Source organism: Lycium ferocissimum, chromosome 12 (genome assembly GCF_029784015.1).
Source record: "Lycium ferocissimum isolate CSIRO_LF1 chromosome 12, AGI_CSIRO_Lferr_CH_V1, whole genome shotgun sequence".
Lineage (NCBI taxonomy): Eukaryota > Viridiplantae > Streptophyta > Magnoliopsida > Solanales > Solanaceae > Lycium > Lycium ferocissimum.
Genome location: NC_081353.1, coordinates 38,183,247 through 38,209,683, shown reverse-complemented (window position 1 = coordinate 38,209,683; position 26,437 = coordinate 38,183,247). Strand labels below are relative to the sequence as shown.

The 26,437-nt window shown below is 34.2% G+C and overlaps 2 protein-coding genes across 2 annotated transcripts; one reads left to right on the top strand and one right to left on the bottom strand.

The window, feature by feature from the left end:
* Positions 1-13,839: 13,839 nt before the first annotated feature.
* LOC132040256 (polygalacturonase-like) lies at positions 13,840-16,051 on the bottom strand. Its single transcript, XM_059430884.1, has 4 exons — positions 15,560-16,051; positions 14,848-15,137; positions 14,270-14,498; positions 13,840-14,160 (listed from the first exon to the last, which is right to left on the bottom strand). Exons 1-4 carry the CDS (start codon positions 16,007-16,009, stop codon positions 13,942-13,944), a joined length of 1,188 nt encoding a protein of 395 aa, XP_059286867.1. The 5' UTR covers positions 16,010-16,051; the 3' UTR covers positions 13,840-13,941.
* A 6,626-nt stretch (positions 16,052-22,677) lies between these two features.
* LOC132040591 (polygalacturonase-like) lies at positions 22,678-24,673 on the top strand. The gene is made up of 4 exons (XM_059431243.1): positions 22,678-23,162; positions 23,727-24,016; positions 24,129-24,357; positions 24,455-24,673. Exons 1-4 carry the CDS (start codon positions 22,713-22,715, stop codon positions 24,671-24,673), a joined length of 1,188 nt encoding a protein of 395 aa, XP_059287226.1. The 5' UTR covers positions 22,678-22,712.
* Positions 24,674-26,437: the final 1,764 nt, after the last annotated feature.

The following is a 26,437-nucleotide window of genomic DNA, read 5'->3' as shown; positions in this document are numbered from 1 at the left end:
CTAATGGATGTATCTAGAAGTATTTCTAGAACTATCCCTACACAAGTATAAATAGGGGTGGCCTTAGTCATTTTTAACCAACCCCAATTGTAAGCTAATACTACCAATACAAGCCAATTCAAGTAAACTTTTCCTTTCCATAGCTTCCTCTTCTTTAGTTGAATCTTCTGACCTTAGTTAACGATCTTGGGCTAGCAGAAGGTTTCCCCAATTTACTTTTCTTCTGCAATATTTCTCTACAAGAAGAATTAGAGGGCTACTTCTTTTGATTTAAGATAGTTTAAAATTGTGATTTGCCTAAATTATTGAAATACAAATATTATTATTTTTCTTGTCTTTAATTTTCTAAATGCGAAATTTAGTGTTATGCACATTAATTGAGATGGATGAAAGGAATTCATTGAAACAAATGTGTGTTCGCATCGACAAGTAAATTAAAATGGACCTATATAATGTGAAAAATAAAATATGTAGTGTAGCGTTTTTACATGATTAATTTTACATAATACTAAGTATTTTAATTAAGTGTTTGTCTTTGCATATTCAAACAACACCAAATGATTATAAATTCTAGTATTAATATTAATTTCATCGCACAATCTTTGCGTCTAAGTGGTAAGTGTTCTTTATCAATCTTACATTTTCCTCGTTTGTTTGATTCGATCAATTCATTGTAGATCTGTTGATATGCTATATTTTTTGGCTAAAATATAGTATTTATATAGTTTGTTGGCTGATGGGTTATAGATTAAAGAAGATAGAATATAATGATACTTGTGTTTTCGAATCCCCTTGATAAAGGCTATTTCTCTAAGATAGTTGTGAAGTGGTTATGAAATTTACAGAAAGTACTTACTGTTTAAAAATTGTATGACTGTGCAAGTTGTTTCTGAACTTTCAGACACAATTGTGCGTATCTCGGTTCGTCAAAGTGGCATTATATTGAGCGACCAAAGGCGATTTAGAAAACGCCCCAGCTAGAATAATTTAGAGCCAAAGCTACAGCTAGAAATATCTTTCGTCAATTTGTCGGTGCATCTTAAATCAAGCAAACCTTATTTAGGAATTGATTAAGAAAACTAACTGTGAACATATCCCAACATTTATTTAGGAGAGCTGGAAGCCTAACTGGGAGACTGAGGCTTTTAAGGCGAAATCTGCATAATGTTCAAGAAATCGACTAAGTGAGAAATATGGCGAAGGGTCTGGCCCCTCACGACATACAGGAGGCGCTTACACTCACCAGTGCATGCACAATACTTGGTAAATTCATTTTTTTTCGTCAAGTTATAATTTTTTCAAAGCTATTGCTTATGTACTAATTGTGCTAGATGAGATTTTAATTTTAGGCTAAAGAACTAGGGCGATCCTCACGAGCTTTTGAAGAATACACATATCAATGCGAATGATGAGTTGTTTCCGGGAAGTCTAAGAGCATATATGTAAGTGACTACAAGCATGTTAATAGTATCTTCTTAGATTTGTGTTGAGGTTCGTGCTTAAATCATTCCTCATGTTTACTCCATTTATTAAGTACATAGTTATAATATTATTCAAGACAGAACTCATCATCGTTGTTTGGAAAAGTGACCATGTTTGGTCCAGAACTAACTGGACATTAATCCAAATGGATTTTGTTATTGCTTATAGTTCTCCAATAGTACTAGTTTACTGGACTATCAAAACATAGTTGTACGATGTATGTGGTCTTTCTGTCAAGACGCAATAGTACGATGAAAGCGTTAGATACATAACATTTGGGTAGAGGTATAAATTATCTACTAGTAGTTTTATGACATATAAGACTGACACTATAAATTTTGGTTACTGCTTTATTAGTTCTCCACCAGTACCACTTTTACTGGACTATTAAAATGCAGTCGTATGGTGTATGTAGTTTCCTAGCAAAACACAGCAATACGATTAGAAAAATTATTGCTAATTGACCGAAGTGAGATGCAAAAATAGCCTGATAAAGACGTTCTTGTTAGACACATGACATTATGATAGAGATTTAATAATCTATTAGCACATACAACCTGACATGCTAGACTAACACTATAAATTAGTCTTAGATACTTATGTTATCATATTCTACGAAAGTAGACTTGCAATTCAATAGATCTCACTGTGTAGAAGATCTAGTTACTTTTTGGTTATGCTTGAGGCAGAATAGTAATGCCTAATGTTGTAAATACAATACCTGCTTATGTAAGATAAGCTGTATTCTTAGATCTAAGAGAAGCCGACTTAAGAAAACGCATAATTCAAATACCTTTGTTGTGACAATTTGCTGTGAGCCTTAATGGTACCTTTTTCATAAATAGTTTGCCAGGGGAAGAATCTGTTGGCACTTTTTCTGAAAAATTAGCTAATTTTTTCTTGAGTTAAATTTGTTCAAAGCTGAAACTCAAGAGAATTATGATGTATATGCTCTTCTTAGACTGATGACAACAACGACTCAAGTAAGTATTACTTGTATTCATACACTTGGGTAATATTGAGTATGGGAATGATGTACCACTTAATCATTGGTTTGGGTACAAAATGTGATATCAAAAGATGACACCCTAAGGCTTTAAAGTTATTTATCACCATGGACTATTAGAGAAAAATGCTTGTAAAGTAGCTATTATATGGCTTCTGGCTCTTTGCTCCTTTTTTATAATGGTTGCAGTGTCCTAGATAGGAGTATGTTTTAACAAAAAAAAATTCTTGTTTAACTCCTATGACCACTTCATATTTGGTTATATTGCTTTTGAAAAGAAATTTGAAATTTAAAGTCATCTCTGAGATTTCTTTGGTAGGAGATGCAAGCTTGCAATAGCATATCCTAAAGTTTAATCTATAGCCTCTGTTCAATCACTATTGGTGTGTACTGAAGGAATTTCCTTACTCATTTTCTGTGACGTCGAATCACTTATACTAGACGTCATTTCAAATAGTATCATGTAGCTCTTATTTATAAGCATTTGTTGAAATTTTAATGAGAACTTGAAGGCCTATAGTTCGGTTATTTCTCCAATGGGGTTTGGCATAAATGGATATGAGGAACACCTATACATAGATGTTATTTACATATCTCATGGTTCACTCACATTTTGTTGAGTTTTGATATCACTAATCCTACATTCAATGAGTTAAGGAATATTGACCAGAATTGGTTTTTATGATTGCTCATTTGAGGAAATCTTTCCACCTTCAGTGATTACTTATACTCTATATTTCGCTCTGAACATCCTTGAGGGGTCGTGTTGTAGCTTCATTGTTTGATTACAGATTATGGTACAGTTTAAAGAAATTCAACATTATAACCCAGGCCCATTAAATTTTAGTTATTGGTTAAATTTTCCGTTTTGAAAGATTAAAGTAAATGAAATGTGAAAAAAATGATGAGCATTATATAGGATAGCGCTTCCGCACAACATGCAAATTCACATTCCTCGGCACTCATGAGTAATTTTTGCCTTTTATTTAACTCCAGTACATGAGCAAACTCATGAACTCCCATGACTGGTGAGGCTGACTTCTTTATTTTATTTATGGACACACAAAACACTATATATCAGCTGTGTTGTCTCTCTAACTATTTCTTGATGATTTCTTAGCGCAATACTGTAGTGTTGAAGATCACATCTGCATCTCAACCTACAGATGAATTCACTCAGGGTGGGTGGAGTTAAAAAGGCATGCACTTATAACCTTGGTTCTCAGGCAGCTTTCTCGGGGAATGTTCATGCATCATCCACAACTTCTCGGCTTCAACATCATGATTTTGATGCTCGGGTGAAGGCATGAGTTGTATATCGTTTACAAGAGATGGAGGAGGAGATGAAGCAGGACATGAGAGAAGAGATAAGAGAAGAAATGAGACGAGAAATGCGTCAAGAAACAAGATACAAAATGCAGCAACAAGTGCGCGAGCAAGTTGCTAAGATTCTCCAAGCCGTCTCAGTTCTCATTGATGGCCTACCTACATTGCCCACTTGTACACCGCATCAGTTTAGACATGACATGCCATCAAATAATGATATGGATCATACTTAGATTTCTTTAACTCTTTATCTTAGACCGATTTTGCATTGTTTTATTGAAACTATGACTTATAAAAGAACAAATATTTTTGGATTTATTTTGGTGCTCTTTAGATTTTTTTTTTTAATGCTAGTATAAATTAATATAAATATTTAAAACGAAAATTTTACTATCGAATTATCATTCAGTTAGTAAATTACTGACAATTACTAACAAAAGTTTGTCTATTACTAGAATTACTAACCAATTACTAACATAATTGAGAAAAATAAATAACCATACTTACTAACGAACTTAAAATTTGTTGGTAATTTACCAACATAACTTTTCCGTAACTAAAATTGCTAACTGATTACCAGCGTATCTTGAAAAATCTATTATCGGACTTGCCAACCAAGTTATTGTCCGTTAGTACAGTGGCTAGCGGAATACCAACGGCATTTCTTCTTCGTTACTATAGTTACCAACAGATTACCAATGAAATTGAATAATGAAGAACTAAATTTACTAACTCCTTTTCTATTCGTTAGTAAAGGTACTAACTGTATACCAACCAAAAATTGGTTAGTGAATTTACTAACGGAAATTTCAGGGCCAAGTTTCAAAAATTACCAACAGTTTCTTTGGGTGTTTACCAACTAATTTTTAGTTGGTAATTTTACCAACGAATTAAAATTGGTAGGTAAAATTTACCATCGAGCCTTTTAGCAACGGATCAATATCAGTTGGTAACTCAATTTGCCAACTGATTTGATCAATTTACCAACGAATTTTTTTGTTGGTAATTCGGGTTTCTTTTGTAGTGACAAGATTGAAAATACATGAATACTAATCTAATAAATTTGAGATCAAATACGAAAATACTCTCAATTTTTATGATATTAAATATGCTCTTGAAGCAGTATTTACGGAAAAAAAAAGTTTTAAAATATACTATGAGATTATTTTATGCCTAGTTGTGACTAAACAAAATTATGTTAATTCCTTGAAGTGAATGAGAAAAATTGTGATAAACATTATACAAGGGTAAGATGGTGGGTTCAAGTCCAACGCACTATAAGGGTAAGACAACGGGTTCGAGTCCTGATGCACCGTGATGATAAGATGTTGGGTTGGGTCCCAACACATTATGGTCTCACATAGATTTATGAGGGCAAGACTTCATGTTCAAGTCTGGTGCTCCATGATGATAAGACGTTGGGTTCTAGTCCCAACGCATTATGGCCTAACATGCCTTATATGGATAAGACATTGGGGTCACGATCCAATGCACCATATTGATGATATAATGATGACTAAGATAAATTATTCCTTTCTGAGGATAAAATATGAAGCCTGTCCCACTGAATCTGCTCCATTCTATGAAGCGAATGTGGGAGCGATAGATCAAAAGTCTGAAAGAAGACTAAATAATTATCAGGGTCGTATGAATGAATGTGGGCGTGGCATATGACGAAATAATAATTGTCACCATGGTGGTAATTATAAATAAGATAATAATAAGGATTCTCAGGAATAATCCTTCAAAAGGTGAAGGTAATGTTTGCCATCGATGTGGTATGAAAGGGAATTGGGCACATGACTGCCATTCGTCCGAACATTTTGTCAAGCTTTATCAATCCTCCATCAAAAGAAAGAAAAACAAAGTGAGGCCACACTTGACCTTTTGATGTTGAGGCGAGGCCATATGAAGAATTATGAGAAATGCTTGGGAAAAAAAAGAAGCTCATGAGGCATGTCTAGATGATTATAAGTCATTCTAGAAGTCAATATGGCCATATGCATTAAACTTATGAACTAATACATGCTCATGGTTGAATAAATACCACAACTCACCTCTAGTGGAGGTTTGAGAGAAATAAGGAAATAGTTTGGCATAAACGGTCATTGGTCACATGCTTTTAGTACGTCAAAAATATTGTGGTATGTCTTATGATGAATCACCAAAGGGCAAAAGCAAGAAATAAGTCTTGCCTATAAAGGAGGTGGACAAAGGAGACGTCCACCATACTAATTTTATTATGAAATATGTGGTTGTACATAATTAATTGTGGTTCCGGAAGAGCTAATGTGTTACTACCCGGAGGAATGAAATTGTTCAGAATATTGGGCTTGTAGTAAGTCTCAAAAGAAACTTATTAAGTTTCAAAGGCAATGAATTATATTGAGACTACAAATTATGGGAAGATTTAATCTTCATGTTACTACAAGCAGAGCGGGTTATAAATAATTATGTGAAAGGTTACCCGACTTTTCCTCCTGTTTGAACTACACAAATATGGGCATGATGATGGAATCACATGCGATAGTAAACTAGAAGGTTACTGAAACAAATATAAGTTGGCATGACTGGTTGGTCATCCCGGTTCAAATGTGATGTGAAAATAATTGAGACTTCACGTGGTTATATATTAAAGAAATAAAAGATTCTTCAAGAATTCTCATATGCTGCTTGTTCTCATAGTAAATAGATCATTGTATCAGCTAAGGTTGGGATTGTATTCCCTGATTTTTGAAACATATAAAAGGTGAATATGGGCCCGTTTACCTGCCAGGTGGACCACTTATTATTATATGGTATTAATAGATGCATCTATGGTATTGTCACATGTGCTTTGGTATCTTGAAATTGGAATGGGCAAGGTTGTTGCTCAAATTTTTAAATTAAGAGCACAGTTCCAAACTATGATATTATGTTGATAATGCTAATTTATACCCAAGTTGGTTTAGCAGAAATTGTATGCCTTCAATTATAGCTAAACCATTGTCTATGAGAATAAAACTCCCAAATGAAAATTTGGTATGAGATGTGTTGTTTAATATGTAGCAGCACTTGTACGCATCAAAACCAACAAGGTTCCCCTATATGGTTGGTTTCAAGGACAAGAACCAAATAATTCCCATCTAGATATTTAATTGTGTGGTATATGATTCAATTGCTCTACAACAACGCACAAAGATGGATCCTCAAAGAAAATTGAGAATATATTATTAACTATCTGGAACCAATCACGGGAGATTTAATTTGCTTGCGATCAGATTTGGTGATTGATGTTTCGACGAATAAGTTTTCTCAATATTATGGGCAGTGATGGAGCCAGGATATTTACTAAGGGAGTTCAAAATATGAAAAAGTAAACACACGAAGAAGTCAAAGGGGTTCAACGTCTATTATATTATACATAAAAAATATTATTAACCATGTATAAACAGTATAATTTTCCGCTGAAGGGGGTTCGGATGAACACCCTTGGCCCTTCCTACCTCCGCCCTAATTATGGGGAAAAAAATAAGCAGCAGGAAATGAGACAGATTGAAATGCATTGTCACAGTCTTATATGGGTTAATGTTCTCGTAAAAATCAGTGAGATCAAGAGGTTCGAGAGATCATTTATTTGCAAGATATTGCAAAACAATTGTCAGACGTATTATTGACCAAAAGCAAAATATATATCATGATCTTCAACAATACAAACTATAGCTGCTACATCTTCAAATCATGCAAAAATATTAGCCATGAAGCTAGTCAAGAATGTTATGATTGAGATCATGACTCAACATATTTTGCAACTGCGTGGTCTTTCTTTGAAGAAAGATTCTAACAATATTGTAATAAGACAACACTAGTTGTATAGCTCAATTGCAGGAAGAATCCATCAAAGAAGGCAAAAAAAAGTACATTTGACCCAAATTCTTTTTCACACATGATTTTCAACAGAATGGTGACATAGATGTTCAACAGATGCGGGCGAGTGATAATCTTGCAGATTTGTTCACTAAAGCATTATCAACATCAGCCTTTGAGAAGCTAAGGTGCAAGATTGGAATGCGTCATCTCCCAGATATCAAGTGAAGTTTCTATCAGGGGGAGCAACGTACGCATTGTACTCTTTTTCCCTTAACCAAGGTTTTGTTTCAATTGAGTTTTCCTAGTAAGATTTTTAATGAGGCAGCTAGCACTCAATGCGTATTACAAGATGTGTGTATTCTTTTTCCTCACAAAGAATTTTTCCCACTGATTTTTTCCTAGTAAGGTTTTAACGAGACACATTATCTATGGACATCCAAGGGGAAGTGTTATGAATACAATGAACTAAAGTGGCTGTCCATTTAATTCTTAGAGATCACATACATGATTCGCTTGAATTCATATGTATGTATCTGATATGTAACTTCATTCTTGCCTTTAACGATGTACTTTATAACTATAAATAGAGCACTTTTGACTCACTGATTGTACACTTGAAATAAGAAGAAAAGTCTTCACCTCCTCTCTACATCTATTGCCTCTATGTATCTTGTTTTATATTATTTCATTTGCTCTCAATTTACAACATTCTTCAATTTATTTTCATTTTTCTGCAATTATTGCCACTACAAGAAAATGACAAATTTGTGACGGATAAATCCGTCACAAATCATTGATTGTGACGAATTTGTGCCAAATTTATAAATAAAATTATTTAAGAAAGGTTGATCCGTCACAAAGAGATCAAAATTCTGTCACAATTTGTGACGGAATTGCTCCTTGTCAAATATTCCATCACAATTTTAACATTTTCTTGTAGGAATTATAATTAATGCAAAGATCCAATTTATGTCTATTCATTGTCAGTTAGTTGTCTACATAAACTAAATAAATAAAATCAGATTGGAATCTTCCGGTAATTATTATAGGCTGAGTAGTACTTTAAATACAACCTTTCCACATTCCAACTTTATTAGTTTGGTCCTCTAAGCTTCTACGGTTTTATATCTATTCACACTCCTTTTTCCTACTTTACAAAAGTTGACATCAAAGTGTCAAATAATACTTCAATCACTTTGTCCAATTTTCCCTTTTTAGTAGAAACAATATGTTATGGCGCTTCTTTTTTCTTTGTTCATTAGCAGAATTTTGCATTGTCCGTCAAATTTTGGTCAGTACATCTGCAACTCCATTTGTAGCCTCTGAACTTTTCTTTTAAGCTCCTCCATATCATTTTGCAAATTTTAGCATTTTTGGAGGGTCCGAGCAACTTAGCTTATAAATTATGAATCGATTTCTTAGTCGATACAGTTAGTGTAGTTTTTAATGTCACACCATAAGGTTGCAATCGTTGCAGCCTGTACTTCAGCTTTATTGCTAGATCAAGGCTGCAAATTAACAACCATTGTCACACTTGTGTAGTACAAACCCATTAAAATGCAAGCATGACATAAAACTTTTCAGAGAAGGGGCATGCTATATATAACCTTTCAGTGATATACATTTCATTAGACATTGCAAAATGTGTTAGGTTTTCCCATCCTATGTGTAATTGGATTAATAAAACCCAATCCAATTTGGACCAAGTTAATTTTGCCCAAAATTTCCTCTATATATAGGATCAAATTAGATCTTATTTTTAGAACACAAGAGTGAATTTATAGCAGCCATATATAGAGAAAAACGTGAGAGAGAAAGCAGATTTTCGTCCAGAAATTTTCTGCTACAGCAATCCGCTTTAAATTGCGTTTCCCGATTCGTTAACCGTTGGATCGTGCTGAAATTTGAACTAGGGGTTCTCAACATCTCGTTCTTCGATTTCAACGGTCGAGATCGGATTTTGTGGTCTGTAGCTCCATTTTTCGAGTACAAACAGTAGCTCATTTTGGGGGTGATTTCTCTCCTTTCTTCGCTAGTTTTGGTGCTATCTTTTATGTATTGTTGCTCCGTGCTTGGCTTTGTTGTTGTAGCCATTTGGAGAACATTGTTGTATCTCTTGTTGATTATAGTGGGAACTTTTGTGGGTTTGGAGGTCCCGTGGATGTTCCTCTTCACTTGAAGGGGGTTTTACCACGTAAATTTGGTGTCTCTTGCAATTGATTTATTTTTGTGTGCTTTGCTATTTTATTGTTGGTATAGTTTGTTGCCCGATTTCCGTTTGTGCTGTGTGTTTATTGTCTTTCTCTTGGTTCAAATAGTGTGAGAAGTTTTAACTTGGGTATTTCTTCCGCTGTTACCTCGTCATGCAATTTGGTTATTGCTTGTTTCTTCCCAACAAAGTAGTATTAGAGCTTGTGGTTGTATTTGGTTGTGTTGATCGTCTATTTGAATGATGGAGGTAAATATGAGCAAGATGGTTTGTTTAAACGGCAGTAATTACCATATTTGGAAAGGCAAGATGAAAGATCTTCTATTTGTCAAGAAATTGCATTTACCTGTGTTTGCTTCTAAGAAACCCGAGTCTATTAAAGATGAGGATTGGGAATTTGAGCACTTATAGGTTTGTGGCTATATTAGGCAATGGGTTGAAGATAATGTTTGAAATCATATTGTGAATGAGACAAATGCTAAAAGCTTGTGGGAAAAGCTCGAGACACTTTATGCTTCAAAGACTGGCAACAATAAGTTGTTCCTATTGAAACAATTGATGAATATTAGATACAAAGAGGGCAGCCCTATTTCGATCATATCAATGATTTTCGAGGTGTCTTGATCCGTTCCGGAATGGGTGTCAAGTTTGATAAAGAAATACGGGGACTTTGGCTTCTTAATACTCGTTCAGGACTCTTGGGAAACTCTTTGAGTTTCTTTGACTAACCCTGCTCCCTGATGGTGTAACTATGGAATATGCTAAGAGTGGTATTTTGAATAAAGAGATGAGAAGAAGATCTCAAGATCCGTCTTCTTTCAACTTCACACTCCGATATTTTGGTTATCGAAGACGGGGGAGAAGTAACTTCGCAGGTCGAATGATTGAGAGGCAAAAGTAGAAGCAAGTCAAGATCCTCCAGGGTACAAGAATCTTACATGTGACTATTGTCACTTGAAAGGGCACATCAAGAAACATTGCTACAAGTTTAGAGAGACGAGAAAAGGCAAAAGAAAGAAGGCGATAATCAAAATCGTGTTGTTGTTCTTTAAAAATGATCTTCTTGTTGCTTGTGGTAAAAATGATATCAATCTTGTTTGTGATGAGTCTACCGGTTTGTGGATTCGAGTGCCACTTCTCATGTCACGCCAAAGAAGGAATTATTTTTCTTCTTATACTCCGGGTAATTTTGAAAATTTACGAATGGGCAATGATAGTGAGGTTGAGGTATTTGGCATTGGCACAGTTTGCTTGAAAAGTAAGAATGATTCGAGGTTGGTTCTTAGCAATGTCAAGCATGCTCTGGATGTTCGTGTGAATTTAATTTTACGTAGGAAATCTTGAGGATGAGGGTTATAATAACACCCTTGGTGGCGGCAGTGGAAGCTTCTTAAAGGTTCAATGGTTGGGGCTCGAGGTTACCGGATGTCCGACTTGTACTTATTTCGGGGCTCCATTTGTGGTGACTCGTAAATTTGGTGAGAATGATACTTCATCCGAATTATGGCATAGAAGGTGAGTCATATGAGAGAGAGGATTGATAACTTGGCTAAGAAGAATTTTCTTTCGGGAGTGAAACAAGCAAAGTTAACGAGATGTGTTCATTGGCCGGAAACGAAAAAAAGAGTTTCTTTTCACAATCATTCGCCTTCAAGAAAGCATGAATTGCTGGAGTTGGTACATTCTGATTTGTGTGGTCCTTTTAAAGTAAGCTCTCGTGGTGGTGCACTTTACTTTGTGACTTTTATTGATGATCACTCTCACAAACTCTGGGTATTTCCTTTGAAGTCCAAGGATCAAGTACTTGATGTGTTCAAGACTTTTAAGGCCTTGGTTGAGAGACGATGGGGAAGAAACTAAAATGCATCCGCTCAGACAATGATGGTGAATATATTGGTCCCTTTGATAATTATTGTAGGCAATGCCAGGTATTCGACGTAGAAAAACTCTTCCAAAGACTCCTAAGTTAAATGGTTTAGCAGAAAGGATGAACAGAACTCTAGTTGAGAGGGTTAGATGTTTTCTTTCAGAGGCTAAGCTGCCAAATTCATTTTGGGTGAATTTGGCAGAAGCACTTAATACTGATGCTTATGTTATCAATTTATCTCCTCTCTTGTTGCTTTGGATGGTGATGTCCCTGACAGAGTTTGGTTTGGTAAGGATGTCTCTTATGCTCATCTGAGAGTCTTCAGGTGTAAGGCCTTTGTACATGTTCCTAAGGATGAAAGGTCAAAGCTGGAAGTTAAAACTAGGCAGTGTATCTTCATTGGTTATGGTCAAGACGAATTTGGCTATCGTTTCTATGATCCAGTTGAGAAGAAACTTGTTAGAAGCCATGATGTTGTGTTCTTTGAAGACCAGACAATTGAAGATTTTGACAAAGCTGAGAAGGTTGATTCTCAGAGCAGTGAAAGCTTAGTTGATGTTGATCCAATTCCGTGACTATTGCGCTGAAGAAAATCTTCAAAATAATGAAGATCAAGTTGATAATGAAGATAGTGATCATGTTCAGAATGACCAGCATGATGTTGTTGATGCTCCAGTGGAAGATGATGTGGTTGGCCAAAGAATCAGTTGCTATTGATGTTCCAGAGAGTTCTCTCAGAAGATCTATTAGAGAGAAAGTACTTTCATCTCGTTATTCTCCCAATGAGTTTGTACTCTTGACTGATGGGGGAGAACCTGAAAGTTTTGATGAGGCCATGGATAGTGAAGAAAAGAAAGGTGGTTTGATGCTATGCAAGATGAGATTAAATTCTTGCATGATAATCATACATTTGATCTGGTTAAGCTTCCTAGAGATAGAAAAGCTTTGAAAAACAGGTGGGTTTTTAGGGTGAAACATGAAGATGGTAACCTGACTCCGGTACAAGGCTAGATTGGTTGTCAAGGGCTTTAATCAGAAGAAGGGAGTTGATTTTGATGAAATCTTTTCTCCAGTTGTGAAGATGTCATCCATTCGGGTTGTTCTGGGCTTGGCTGCAAGTCTAGATTTAGAGTGTTGCTTGATCGCCGGGATGGCGGTTTCCTCCACATAGTTGGGAGGGGGAGAATTGTTAGGTTTTTGGGTTTTCCCTTCCTATGTGGAATTGGATTAATAAAACCCAATCCAATTTGGACCAAGCCAATTTTGCCCAAAACTTCCTCTATATATAGGATCAATTTAGGTCTTATTTTTAGAACACAAGAGTAAATTTATAGCAACCATATACAGAGAAAAACGTGAGAGAGAAAGCAGATTTTCAACCAGAAATTTTTTGCTACAGCAGTCTTCTTTAAATTGCGTTCTCCGATTCGTTAACCGTTGGATCGTACTGAAATTTGAACTAGGGGTTCCCAACATCTGGTTCTTCGATTTCAACGGTCGAGATCGGATTTTGTGGTCTGTAGCTCCAGTTTTATAGTACGAACAGTAGATCATTTTTGGGGGTGATTTCTCTCCTTTCTTCGCTAGTTTTGGTGCTATCTTTTATGTATTGTTGCTCCGTGCTTGGCTTTGTTGTTGTAGCCATTTGGAGAACATTGTTGTAACTCTTGTTGATTATAGTGGAGCTTTTGTGGGCCGGAGGTCCCGTGGATGTTTCCTCTTCACCTTGAAGGGGTTTTACCACGTAAATTTGGTGTCTCTTGCAATTGATTTATTTTTGTGTGCTTTGCTATTTTATTGTTGGTATAGCTGCTGCCGGATTTCCGTTTGTGCTAGTGTTTATTGTCTTCTCTTGGTTCAAATAGTGTGAGAAGTTTTAACTTGGGTATTTCTTAGTTGTTATTCTTATTATCGTAATTTGGTTATTACTTGTTTCTTCCCAACAAAATGTTACATGAGGATCAATAGAACAACCAGTATGTTTAATACAAAAGAATCCAAATACAGTTTATAAATTGGAGCTTGCTAGGCCAGCCTCCGAACAAGTAACAGAAACAATAAAAGTATGCAGTATGATATACAAAAGAATCCAAATCCAGCTTCGTTTTGTATAGTAATTATCAGCTTTATTTTCATTTTGTAAATTAAAGTATGCAGTATGATATTATACAAATAAATTTATAGTATCTGTTTTCTTCTTATTTATAAGGCGCAGCCAGAAGTTTCTAAACCAAAAGCTCTTCCTCCAGCATTAACACATGAAGCTTTAGCTCGGCCATCTTTGTAACTAAGATTCACATCTTCAAGTGTTATTCCACTACATGGATTTGTTTTGCTACAATCTAATTTCACCGCAATTTCTGTAGCCGATGTTCCGTGTATGTCTTGATACGTTACATCACTTATTTTTACACCGGAGCCCTAAAAAAGAAAAAGAGAAGAATAATATGTTAGATAGATGAACACGATCTTTAATTTATCATAATAATTCGTGTCATCATTGTGCTAAATTTAACTGTTCAAACATTACCTGATGAGGACAACTTTCATGATTAGGACAATAATCTTGGTCTATGATTATTGGATTTTGAACATTAGACATAACTAAATGCTGAAAGAGAACACCTTTAACAAAGCCATTGCTAGGCCTTGCCCAAGTTTTCACTCTCACACCATTTTGAGTTCCAGTGAAAGTCACTGTTTTAACTGTCACATTTTGAACTCCAGCCTCTTGCACTTCCCAACCTAAACTTCCAATGCTGCATCAAACATATTAATTCTTAGTTGATAGTAATTAAATCATTATAACTTAACGAATTTATACAATAGTTTAATTTCTATATACTGACAGTTTAATAAAGATTTAAGCCACTTAAAGACAACTACATGTAAATGTGCATAACAAGTGAAACTAGTAACCTGGAATAATAAGGCGGGTAACCTGCTACTAAAAGTTAAAATGAAATTGATTGTGTAAAGTATTTTTATACTATCGGTACATATAAGTTAATTTTAACTATGTTAAATAACTAAGATACATTAAAATGTTTACTATAAAAAAATAGAGAGGAAGATTTAAATAGCACTACAAAGTATTATGTTCCAAACCTGATTCCATGGCCAGGGCCACAAGCAATGCTTTCGATCCATAAGTTAGAATTTCCAGGGCCAATTGAGATGCAATCATCTCCAGTACCAACACGTGAGTTCATAATGCTGACTCCTGACGATGATTGTACATGAATTCCATCGGTGTTGGGGCTATTTCCTGGAGCTGAGACTCTCACTCCTTGTAGCTTCACATTATGGCAGCCATCAACCAAAATATGGAACATTTGACTATTTTGTGCAGTTACTCCGTTGATTATGATGTTATCCGAGTTGTAAAAGGCCAGTGCCTGCTCCAAAATTCAATGCACAAAAGATTATTGTGCTAGTTTAATTTGACGTAATATCGATCCTATTCTTCTTTGGCACTACGGGTATGTTTGGTACATCAAAACCAATTTTCAAGGAAAAAAAAATTTCCACGTGGAAGTCATATATATTATCTGGATTTTTGTTTCTTTCGTACCGGGGAAATGACTTCCTCACTTAGCTTATTGATGGAAGTCATTTTCCTTATAAGTATTTTAACCTTTTAAAGTCTTTTTATTTGATCATCCAATTAATAGTTACGTACTACATAGAGGAGTATCAATATTTTGGATTCAAAAGTTTCGCCTAAACGCTCTTACATTTTGGGAGTAATATTATTACTAAATATTTTCTACTTACATACCAAATATGGAAAACATTTTTCATGGAAAACTTTACATACCGTAGTTCCCTGAGGACATTTCTTGCCAGAGGTCTTGCAGGCCCAAAGACCAGCACCTTGTCCATCAAAAGTTCCACCATAGATAGAAACTCCGGTGACTTTTTCGAACTTTATCCAATTTCCAGACTTGCCAATCACATTATAATCAGAAGGAGCTAAGAGAGTGCCATCAATGCGTATAGTAATAGCGTTGCTCTTGCATGTTTCGCCCCTGAAGTATGCGTTGCGAATCAAGTAACTTCCACGTGGCACGTATATAGTGGCCGCGCTAGTAGAAGCACAGGCTGCACTCCATGCACTCAAAAAAGCATTTGATGAGTCTGTTTTGCCATTGGATTTTGCTCCATAATTTTGGACATTGTAAATGGTATTTGCTGCTAATGATAGGTTGAAGAGAAAGATCAAGAAAAGTGGGAATATTGCTAAGAGACTAAGTTTGCACATCATCATTTTGCTAATCGAAAATTGCTAAAAAGTTTTTTCGAGGGATTCAAAGAATTGATCAAATGGAGGTGATGAGGAATTGGAGTAGTTCAGGGGGATATTTATAGGCTTTGGATTGATGAGTTGTACTTTCATGGATAAATTTAAGTTAGAAAAAGTAAAGACTTTTTAATAGTTGCTTTTACACTTCAATGAAAGTTAGGTTTTCCAAATTGGTCCTGTTCTGGTTTGGGAAAATAAGACTTTAAATCACAATCCAACATATGCAATCACATGACCAATTCTACAATTGTTGGCAACTTATTTGAAGGATAAAAGTGAGGGGAAAAAGAACAACCAAATGGCTAGCTTATGTTTCTTATACATTTGAATATTAATTAAATGTCTTAGAATGTTAGCAATGTAGTTGTGTTCTGTTGCATACAAACATTAAAAAGATAGAAAAACAATGCCCATAACGTTTTGTAGTCTTCCTTTTTGCATTTAAAATAAAAACTTGTCCAACGGACTCTTAAAGAGGGAAACATAGTAGGGATCTAGTAGCTCAGTTGGTTGGTTACCTGAACTTTCACCTTATTGGTGAGGGTTTGAATCCCCACGTTGTAATTCCCTCTCCATTTTCCCTTCCCCTACCCCTATGTCATAAAAACAATTTAAAAAATCAAAAAAAAAAAAGAAAAAAAAAAGAGGGAAACATAAAATAAGACACAAATTAAAAGCACCTATTGCGACGTTTCTAATAGAATAATTAAACTAAAATAGTGTCGTCAATCCAACCGGTTAAACTAAAAATAGTTGATGATTGTATAATATATATAATCCACATTTAATATTTGTATAATCGTGTATAATCCGTGTATCTCTCTCTTAGGAAAATTAAACAGTGAATCTGACCAGTTATTTTATATTGATCCCTTTCTAAAATGCGTTTATATGTTAAATACATACTTCAGAAGAATATTTTGATTAAAGGAATTGTTGCTTCCATGTGTTATATTCAAACTCTAACCATTTTTTGCCAACAATATCACATGCATGGAATTAATTATGATTGAATTCAAGGAACTGATTAAGTAAAGAGATTAGGGTAAAAAATTAGGTGGATTTATACTATGTTGACTTTTGTTATGGATAAGGAGCTTATACTAATTGCATGTGGTTCGTGGATTTTTTTACTTATATAACTTGTACATGTAAAACTACACATGTTTAATTACGTAGGATATAGCTTGTACATGTAAAACTCTAGGACGGACCAATTCACCTTATATTTAGAGAGATGAACTTTAGTTTCCAGGTAGTCATGTTACGATCTTTGAAATCAGAAATGGTTGCATTCTACACATTAAACATGTCAAAGAATTTACAACTTGTTGAAAACTTGGAACCCAAATATATACATATATATTATACTATCTAAGAAGAGGGAATACAGGCACCTCTCCGTCAACATGCCTGTTTATTTTTGGTATTCTGTGATATTTGTGCTTTACTACTGTTGTACATAGGGGTGTCAAAAAAATATGAAAAACCGACTGAACCTAATCATACCGAACCGATTTATAGGGTTTTTCAATAAAACCGTGAATTTTTATTTAAGCTTATAACCATTAGAATAATTAGGGTGGTCCTTTTAATTTATACAAAAAACCGAAAAATTCCCAAACCAATAGCCTTACATGTATGAAATATAGCCTTACATGTATGAAATATATTTTATATATTATAAATATATGTTAAATTGAATATATAAAATATATTTTATAAGTTCAATCAACGCTCTATATTTTTATATTATAAATATGTTAAATTAATATATATAAAAGAATTTGGCCACTAAATTTTGGGCCTTTAGTTATTGGATTTAGTTTCAAAAAGATACCTCATATACATAGTCATACGGTCATAGATTTAGATGATTTAAGTAGGCATTTTTGTTATAGCATTTAAGTAGGCACTAACGAAGTTTACCTCCATCTTGGTCTCTCTACTATGTTGCTTGATGTATATGTATCAAATTCACATGGTTTCTTGGCCTACAAGCTAATGTTTGTTTTGGTTCAAGACATTGTTGTCTTTGGCAAGTTATTCTTCTTCCTGGTCAATCGGTGAGGATTCACGCGATGATGCCATCATTGTTGTCTTGCTACTTGATATAACACATTTCAGTTTAATTACTTTGTGTAGTTTTTTTAATAGCTTTTACATTAAATATTTCATAAGAAACAAATAGAAGCTTTATTTGATGGTGTACTACAAAAAGGTTTGTGGAGGTCTGTTCGTTACATTTTAATGGTGGTGTATATTTAGATGACACTTTAAAACTAAAATAACCGAAAATTAACCGAACCGTATCGATACAGAAGAAAAACCAAGATGATGGGACGGTCTCAAAAAGTTTAATTTTGATTATATAAAATAAAATAACCAAAAAATTGAGATGATATAATTTTTTTAAAATAACCGATCGAACCGTCCTATTAACACCTCTAATTGTACATGAAGGTTTCATGTACATATCTTTCCCATGTTGGACAATATATTGGACAATTCCTTTTGCAAATGTGGGCCCAACTAAATTTTTTATTTTACACGTATCAATTAATAGCCTCTGTTTTGCTGATGTAGATAGCTGATGCTGATATTTAAATACATAATCTAAGTTAGTGAATATTTGTAGATCTCAATTGTTTATCCGAGCATCATGTTTTACAACACGTGATTTTAAGTAAAATTAGATAGTAATGAGTCTATATTTTCAAGATTTATCCTATTTAGCCTATTTTTATACACTTCAAAATTCTTTAAAAAAAGATAAGAATTTCTTAATTTGTGATTATAATTTCTGATATTTTTATGCTTAGAAATTGATTGAGGATGAGTGAATTAAAGTGAAACTTTAAAACTCCATTTCTTGGATTCTTAAAAGCTCAGAAACTCACAAAAAATAGTTTTATGATAAATAGTCATTTAATGTAATAACTCACAATAATGAGAGAAACTCCTTTTAAACTTTGTTTTTCAATTAATACTTATGACTAACAAAATTATGATATTTTTCTTATAACAAAAAAACTTATACTCCAATATTTAGCAGTGTTATTGGGCCAGTGCACAGCACGGGTTATCCTTACTAGTGTGTGTATATATATATATATATATAAACCTGAAAGTAAACATGGAATCCCAAAAACAAGGATACGTGCGTGCATGAAATTAAATATGCTGTAGTAATCCCCTTTGCACGTCTCCTCTCTGCATGCAACTGGTGAACAAGATAATAATGGTCATACGTCATCGGTAATGTGGAGCGGGATTTTCTCAGAAGTGTTCAAAAAAGAAGTAAGTAAGAACTGGAAGCGGGGTTCAATACCTACCACATATACATAAAAAAATAATTTTAACCTTCAATATACATTTGTAATTTTCACTGAAGGGTTCGGATGAATCCCCTCTAATCGGTTGTCAATCTAAGGCCGCTCCACCCCTGTACGTCATGGTCCAAGCCTATGGCACGTATGGTTCACTTTGAGTCTAGGTCTACACGAATTTGTCTTTCAGCCTAAAGCGCGCATACTTGTGTTATGTTTTATAAAAGTTTACTTTCCTCTCTCATTCAATTTGTGATTCAATGAAGGTATTGTGTGCAACCCTTTTTCAAAATCTTGTCAATCTAAAGATATGTCAATCCTGCTTGATCTGCCCTCTCTAGGCGTCATAGCTATAATTTATTCGTTTATTAATAACTAAAAGCAACAAATTTGTTTTCTTCTCTTATAAATTTCGGTTTTTTTTGTTTTTTTGGCGGAGGCCAACTATATGTAATTGGTTTATTGTTTGATTTGTTACGGGGGACGATGTGGTGGGCGATGGTGATGTGATAATTTATTTGGTTCACATTTCACTATTGTAAGCTAATATGAGCAGTAGATATATAATATTAATTTGTGTAATAGGTGAATTTATTATTTTTCAAATTTCGTATTTCAAACTTTAAGAGAGACAAGCTCATTTTTTCTCGTTAGATGTGCTAGGATACAATGAACTAATTCTACAATATATATATATACATACATGTGTATATATGTATATATATATATATATATATATATATATATATATATTCTCTCAATTTGTTTGGCGCTCTTTCCTTGCTTGTTGTTCCTAATATATATATATATATATATATATATATATATATATATATATATATATATATATATATATTGTTATTTTCTTATATTCCTTTTGTCATTTTATATTAAAACACGTCATTAAAACACCTACAAGATTGGACATGACTTATTGGACGTGATCCTACCAGAGACAATTTCAAGTAGTTTTCCTTATAGGGTACTGTTGCAGGACAACTACATTAACTCTTAGATTAGGAATAAGGGGACGTTTTGCCAGACGATTTAGGAAAATACTGCCGGTAAAAAGTTCATTATAAAATGTTTATAACCACACAAATATTATTACATATATAATATATTTGACTATAAATTTCAAAAGTTTTTTTTTTTATTATAAATTTTTTATGTCAAGTCGAACTATGACAAATAAAGTGAAACAAGAGGAGCTAGTCCTGACTGACTAAAAAAAAAGAGTGCCAATCAAATTGAGACAGATGACGTGCATCATTTCGATTGTAGAATTCGTTGTATCCTTGCCTACCTAAAAGGAAAAAATGAACTTATCTCAGGTAAAGTCTGGATGAAGAGCAACAAAATAATACATTCAGCTGTTGAATAAATAATATCTAGTGCTCATATGATTCCCCCATCCCCCTCCTCCCTGCAGCCAAAAAGGGCAAAAGAAGAAGAAGAAGTAGAAAAAGAAAAGAAGGATTAATAAGAAGAAACGAAAACAATAGATTGATACTTTGGGATATTAATACATGACGAAAATTACATAAATGTCCCAATCTATGTGGTGGCTTTCCAGAATCAAAAGAGTATTTCGTGAATATTTTGAATGGTAAATTATATATTATCACTTAGTATAGTAATTTTACGTAGTTTTCAAGTATATAAATTCTATTTCAAAAAATTTCAAGTTTTTATGTCTAAATTCGCGACCAAATTTGAGAAGTTTAACTCTCAAAAATCGAACTATGATACATAACTTGGGATAAGGGAGTATTATCTTGTCCAATATGGAACAATTGCGTGCCGAAAGGAGACGTGGAAAGGGGGTTATTGCATATTTCATGCATGCACGTATCCTTGTTTTTGGGATTCCATGTTTCAGGTTGGCTTTTATTAAAGTATGTTAAAGTCAGTTAAATGGATGATGTGAATATGTGGTGCAACTTTACTAATTCAAAGCTAGTAGCCACATAGAGTTAGGAAAAATTCAAAATTGCCATCAGATCTCTTAAGTCTACCTTTGCTCAATTGTTTGGGTTCTAAGTTTTCAACAAGTTGTAAATTATTTAACATATTTAATGTGGAGAATGCAATCATTTCCAGTTTCACCATCTTCAAATATTGTGACATGACTTTAATTTTCACTGGAAACTAAATTAATGCATCTTTCTAAATATAGAGATTAATGAAGCGGATTCATGAGCAGCATGAGGACGTTTCAGATTTAAATCCCCGGTGTAGGTAAAAATAAACTGGGCGATTTCTTTCTCCTTTTCAAGATTTGGTGGACAGAGATTTCCTAATATCTATGCTAGTGGGAGGTAACAGGTACCCCATAAAATTAATAGAGGTGCGCGCTAACCGGCTCGGATACCACGGTATTATAAAAAAACAACATATAAAGATTAATTGGTCCTTCTTAGTTTTTTACATGTAGAAGTTACATACGTCAATTAACCACGTGTGGTTTTGTTTAAGCTCAACTATATAGCTCCCAATACCTAGTAGGCTATCTACGCCCCTATTGGCCTAAAACAATGCATAATTTAATAGTCAACTTAGGATAAATCCATTCGAACTTGTAATAGTATCCACCTAATCTATTTTTTGACTCTATTCCGGCTTTTACCTAGTTCCTAATTCAATCGTAATTAATTCCATGCATGTGATATCGTCGCCAAAAATTGGCAAACGTTTGAATTTATCAAATGGAAGCAACAAGATCCCTTAATCAAAATATTCTTCATAAGTACATATATAACACATAAATGGATTTTAGAAACATCAAAATGGGTTCTCTGTCTTCTTTTACGTTTTCTGTTTTTAAGAATCTGTTGGACGAGTTTTAAATTTAAATTGAAAAAGGAAGGCTACATAGCGTTATGGGCATTATTTTTCTATCTTTTTAATGTTTGTTTGTATGTAACAGAATACAACTCCATTGCTAACATTAAAAGTCATTTAATTAATATTCAAATGTATAAGAAATATCAACTCGCCACCTGATTGAACTTTTACCCCTCAGTTTTCTCCTTAAAATAAGGTGCCCACAATTTGTTGATTTCCCCATGTGTTTGGTTGTGTTGGATAGTTATCTGAAGTCTTATTTTCCCAAATCCCGGCATGACCAATATGGAAGAAAAACCTAACTTTCATTGAAGTCTAAAAGCATCTATTAAAAAATCTTTACCTTTTTAACTTCTTTTTATTCATTAAAGTCCTATTTTCCAAAATCCAAAGCCTATAAATATCCCTCTACACTACTCCAATTCCTCATCACCTCCATTTGATCAATCCTTTGAATCCCTCCAAATTGTTTTTAGCAATTTAGCAAAAACATGCTGATGAGCAAAATGACTCCATTAGCAATTTTTCCACTTCTCTTCATCTTTCTCTTCAACTTATCATTAGCAGCAAATACAATTTACAATGTTCAAAATTATGGAGCAAAATCCAATGGCCAAACAGATTCATCAAATGCCCTTTTGAGTGCATGGGCAGCAGCCTGTGCTTCAACTAGCCCGGCCACTATTTACGTGCCGCGTGGAAGTTACTTGATTCGCAACGCATACTTCAATGGCCAAACATGCAAGAGCAACGCTATCACTATACAAATTGATGGCACTCTCTTAGCTACCTCTGATTATAATGTTATTGGCAATGAAGGAAGTTGGATAAAGTTCGAACAAGTCACCGGAGTTTCCATTTATGGTGGAACCTTTGATGGTCAAGGTTCTGGTCTTTGGGCTTGCAAAACCTCTGGCAAGAATTGCCCGAAGGGAACTACGGTACGTAAAGTTTTCCATGGAATCTTTTTTTCATTGTGTGATTGATGAGTAGACATAAAAAAAAATTGTAATAATAATATATTAGCAAATGCGAGAGTATACTATAAAAAATAGCAATTAACGCGCCTTGAGATAAATTTTGTAGCTAAACAATAAAATTGTTTGATAATCCTATTTAATGACAGATTGTCAAGAAAATTTGTACCTACGTACTAAATAATGACAAATTAGCGATGAATTCGTAGCTAATTTCATACTTTTTTTTTTTTTTTTTGTAGTTTGATGAAACTTTTGAATCCTAAAAATCAACAATATGTAGTGCCTAACTGTTAATTGGATGATCAAGTAATAAGAAGTTAAAAAGTTGAGATAGTTAAGGAAAATGACTTCCGCTTTTCCCATCTTGACATATACCAAAGTCCAATAAAATCATGACTTTCTGGTGAAAAAAAAAAACCTGAAAAATGATGTCCTTGGTACCAAATATATCTGTAGTGCCAAGGAAGAATTGAATATCATTTCAAACTAGCACAATAATCTTTTTTACTTTAAATTTTGGTGTAGGCATTAGCATTTTACAACTCAAACAACATCGTAATCAACGGAGTAACTGCACAAAATAGCCAAATGTTCCATATTTTGGTAGACGGATGCCATAATGTGAAGCTACAAGGAGTGAAGGTCTCATCTCCTGGAAATAGCCCCAACACAGATGGAATTCATGTACAATCATCGTCAGGAGTCAGCATTATGAACTCAAATATTGGTACTGGAGATGATTGTATCTCTATTGGCCCTGGAAATTCTAACTTATGGATCGAAGGCATTGCTTGTGGTCCTGGCCATGGAATAAGGTTCGGAACATAATAATCTAATACTAATTACTATTTAGAGAAAGTTGATTTTTATTTTAATTGGTTTATCTTGTCAACTAAAATGTATGTCCAAAACTTGATATTGGTGCAGCATTGGAAGCTTAGGTTGGGAAGTGCAAGAGGCTGGAGTTCAAAATGTGACAGTTAAAACTGTGACTTTCACTGGAACAGAGAATGGTGTGAGGGTAAAAACTTGGGCAAGGCCTAGCAATGGCTTTGTTAGAGGTGTTCTCTTTCAACATATTGTTATGGCTAATGTTCAAAATCCAATCATCATAGACCAAAATTACTGCCCTAATCACGAAAGTTGTCCTCATCAGGTAATTTTTGAACAATTAAATTCAGCACACTGATGACAAGATTAATGATTAATTCAAGATCATACTCCCTTAGTCTAAAATTTATTTATTTTGTTAGGACTTGGGCATGAAAATAAGTGACATAACGTATCAAGACATACATGGAACATCGGCTACAGAAGTTGCAGTGAAATTGGATTGTAGCAAAACGAATCCATGTACTGAAATAACACTTGAAGATGTGAATCTCAGTTACAAAGATCGTCGAGCTGAAGCTTCATGTGTTAATGCTGGAGGAAGAGCTTCTGGTTTAGAACAACCTACTGGGTGCTTATGAATAAGAAGAAAACAGATACTAAAAATTTATTTGTATAACATCATACTGCATACTTTAATTTACAAGATGAAAATAGAGCTGATAATTACTATACAGAATGAGCTGGACACTCCAATTAATAATGTAATTTTATTTTTTATGTTACTTGTTTCGGAGGCTGTCCTAGCAAGCTCCAACATTTAAGTTGTATTCTAGATTCTTTTGTAATGTATTAAATATACTGGTTGTTCTATTGCTCTTTAATTCATGTATGATGTAACATTCAATGTCTAATGAAATGTACAACACTGAAAGCTTATATATTTATGGCATGCCCTTCTCCGAAACTCCTGTTAGGGGGTGTTTTTTTCTTTGCCAGCTTTATGTGGCGCGATTTAAAATAGTCAGAACGGTAAATTTGGAATACCATAGGGAAAAAGTCTTTAGATTATTGTCTTCAATTGAAAAAAAAAAAAAAAAAAAAAACATCAAACTAATAAAAAAGGTGCAAACTAAAAGACTTGAAAAACTCTCCATTTTTCGTCAGCTTCATTTATTCAGACATCAAGTTTTTCAATAAAATAACCCTAGAGCTTAAATTAAAGATATCTTATCGAAGTTGTCAATAAGGTCCTTGGGAGTTGGGACCAAAATGAGTATCCATGCAAGGTGGATAAAGGACCACCAAATCCTAGCTTTTTATGGAGTATTTGTTCTACAGGATATGGAGTCAAGTCCATATTTCTTAATTGTTTGATTTTCTCATTCCACGCCCGGTATCTCTTTTGGACTTGACTAATTCAAATTCATTTTTTTGAGCGAATTGCCCTTCAAAAGCATTCGTCTTTAATTTTCGTCCCTCAAATTGATGATCTTTAATTTTTATCCATCGCCTAATATCTTAAGATTTTCAGTTCGAATCCCACTCGGTAAAAAAAAAAAAAAATTCGCAAGACAGAAGTTTAGTTTTGCAAAGCCAGGAGAATTTTGCATGAAATTTCTGTCTTGCAAATCCAAACTCTACCTTACAAATTTTTTTAAAAATTTTGACTGAGCGGGGGTTCGAACTCGAAACCAAGAAATTCTAACGAAGGACAAAAATTAAAGACCACCCCAAAATAAGAGCATTCCTGTAAATTGTCCTTTCAAATTCGTGTCGAAAAGTCTCAGATAGAAAAATAACTTGTTGTCTATTAAAAAAGACTTCATTCACACGATTCGAATCCAAAACATAGTTTAAAATGTTGAAATACTAATTTCCGCCCACCACAACTTTATTGAGGGTTGTCAAGGGTCAATCATCCTCATTTGAAGTTTGAGAAAACTAAATTAAGTTTCGGTAGAAAGTATTTAATCATCTACAGTGAAATTTTCAATACTAACTAGGTTTAGTCTAAGCCCGTCAACTGGTTTTGGTTAACTGGTTAAAATCGGTAACCGGACCGGTAAAACCGAAATCGGTGGAACCAGTTTACCGATTCCGATCAACCGTTTAATATATATCGGTCCGGTTTCCATTTTTTTCAGGACCAAGTTAAACCGGTAAAACCTTTTAATTAAAAAAAAATTAAAATGTTGCCGTTGGGACATGGGCTGGACCGTTGGCCAACAGTCCATTTGCAAAAATGGCCGTTGCCAAAGGGTTCCAAACCCCCATTTTGCACCCCCACCCCCCCCCCCCCCCCACCCCCCCCCGCCCCAACCCCAACCCCCAAACTTTTTTTTTAACACTTTAACCCATCCCCCACCCCTATATAAACCCTCTCCATTTTCATTTTAATCCAC

Bases quoted from the DNA above. Each gene is read 5' to 3' on its own strand.
- LOC132040256 (XM_059430884.1), bottom strand. From the start codon at position 16,009: ATGATGATGTGCAAACTTAGTCTCTTAGCAATATTCCCACTTTTCTTG. The intron at 15,138-15,559 runs GTATGTAAAGTT...ATTTTGGAGCAG, and splicing joins AATGTCCTCAGGGAACTACG to GCACTGGCCTTTTACAACTC. The intron at 14,161-14,269 runs GTAATGTTTGAA...TTTCTTTTTTAG, and splicing joins ATGAAAGTTGTCCTCATCAG to GGCTCCGGTGTAAAAATAAG.
- LOC132040591 (XM_059431243.1), top strand. From the start codon at position 22,713: ATGCTGATGAGCAAAATGACTCCATTAGCAATTTTTCCACTTCTCTTC. The intron at 24,017-24,128 runs GTTCGGAACATA...ATATTGGTGCAG, and splicing joins GGTCCTGGCCATGGAATAAG to CATTGGAAGCTTAGGTTGGG. The intron at 24,358-24,454 runs GTAATTTTTGAA...TTATTTTGTTAG, and splicing joins ACGAAAGTTGTCCTCATCAG to GACTTGGGCATGAAAATAAG.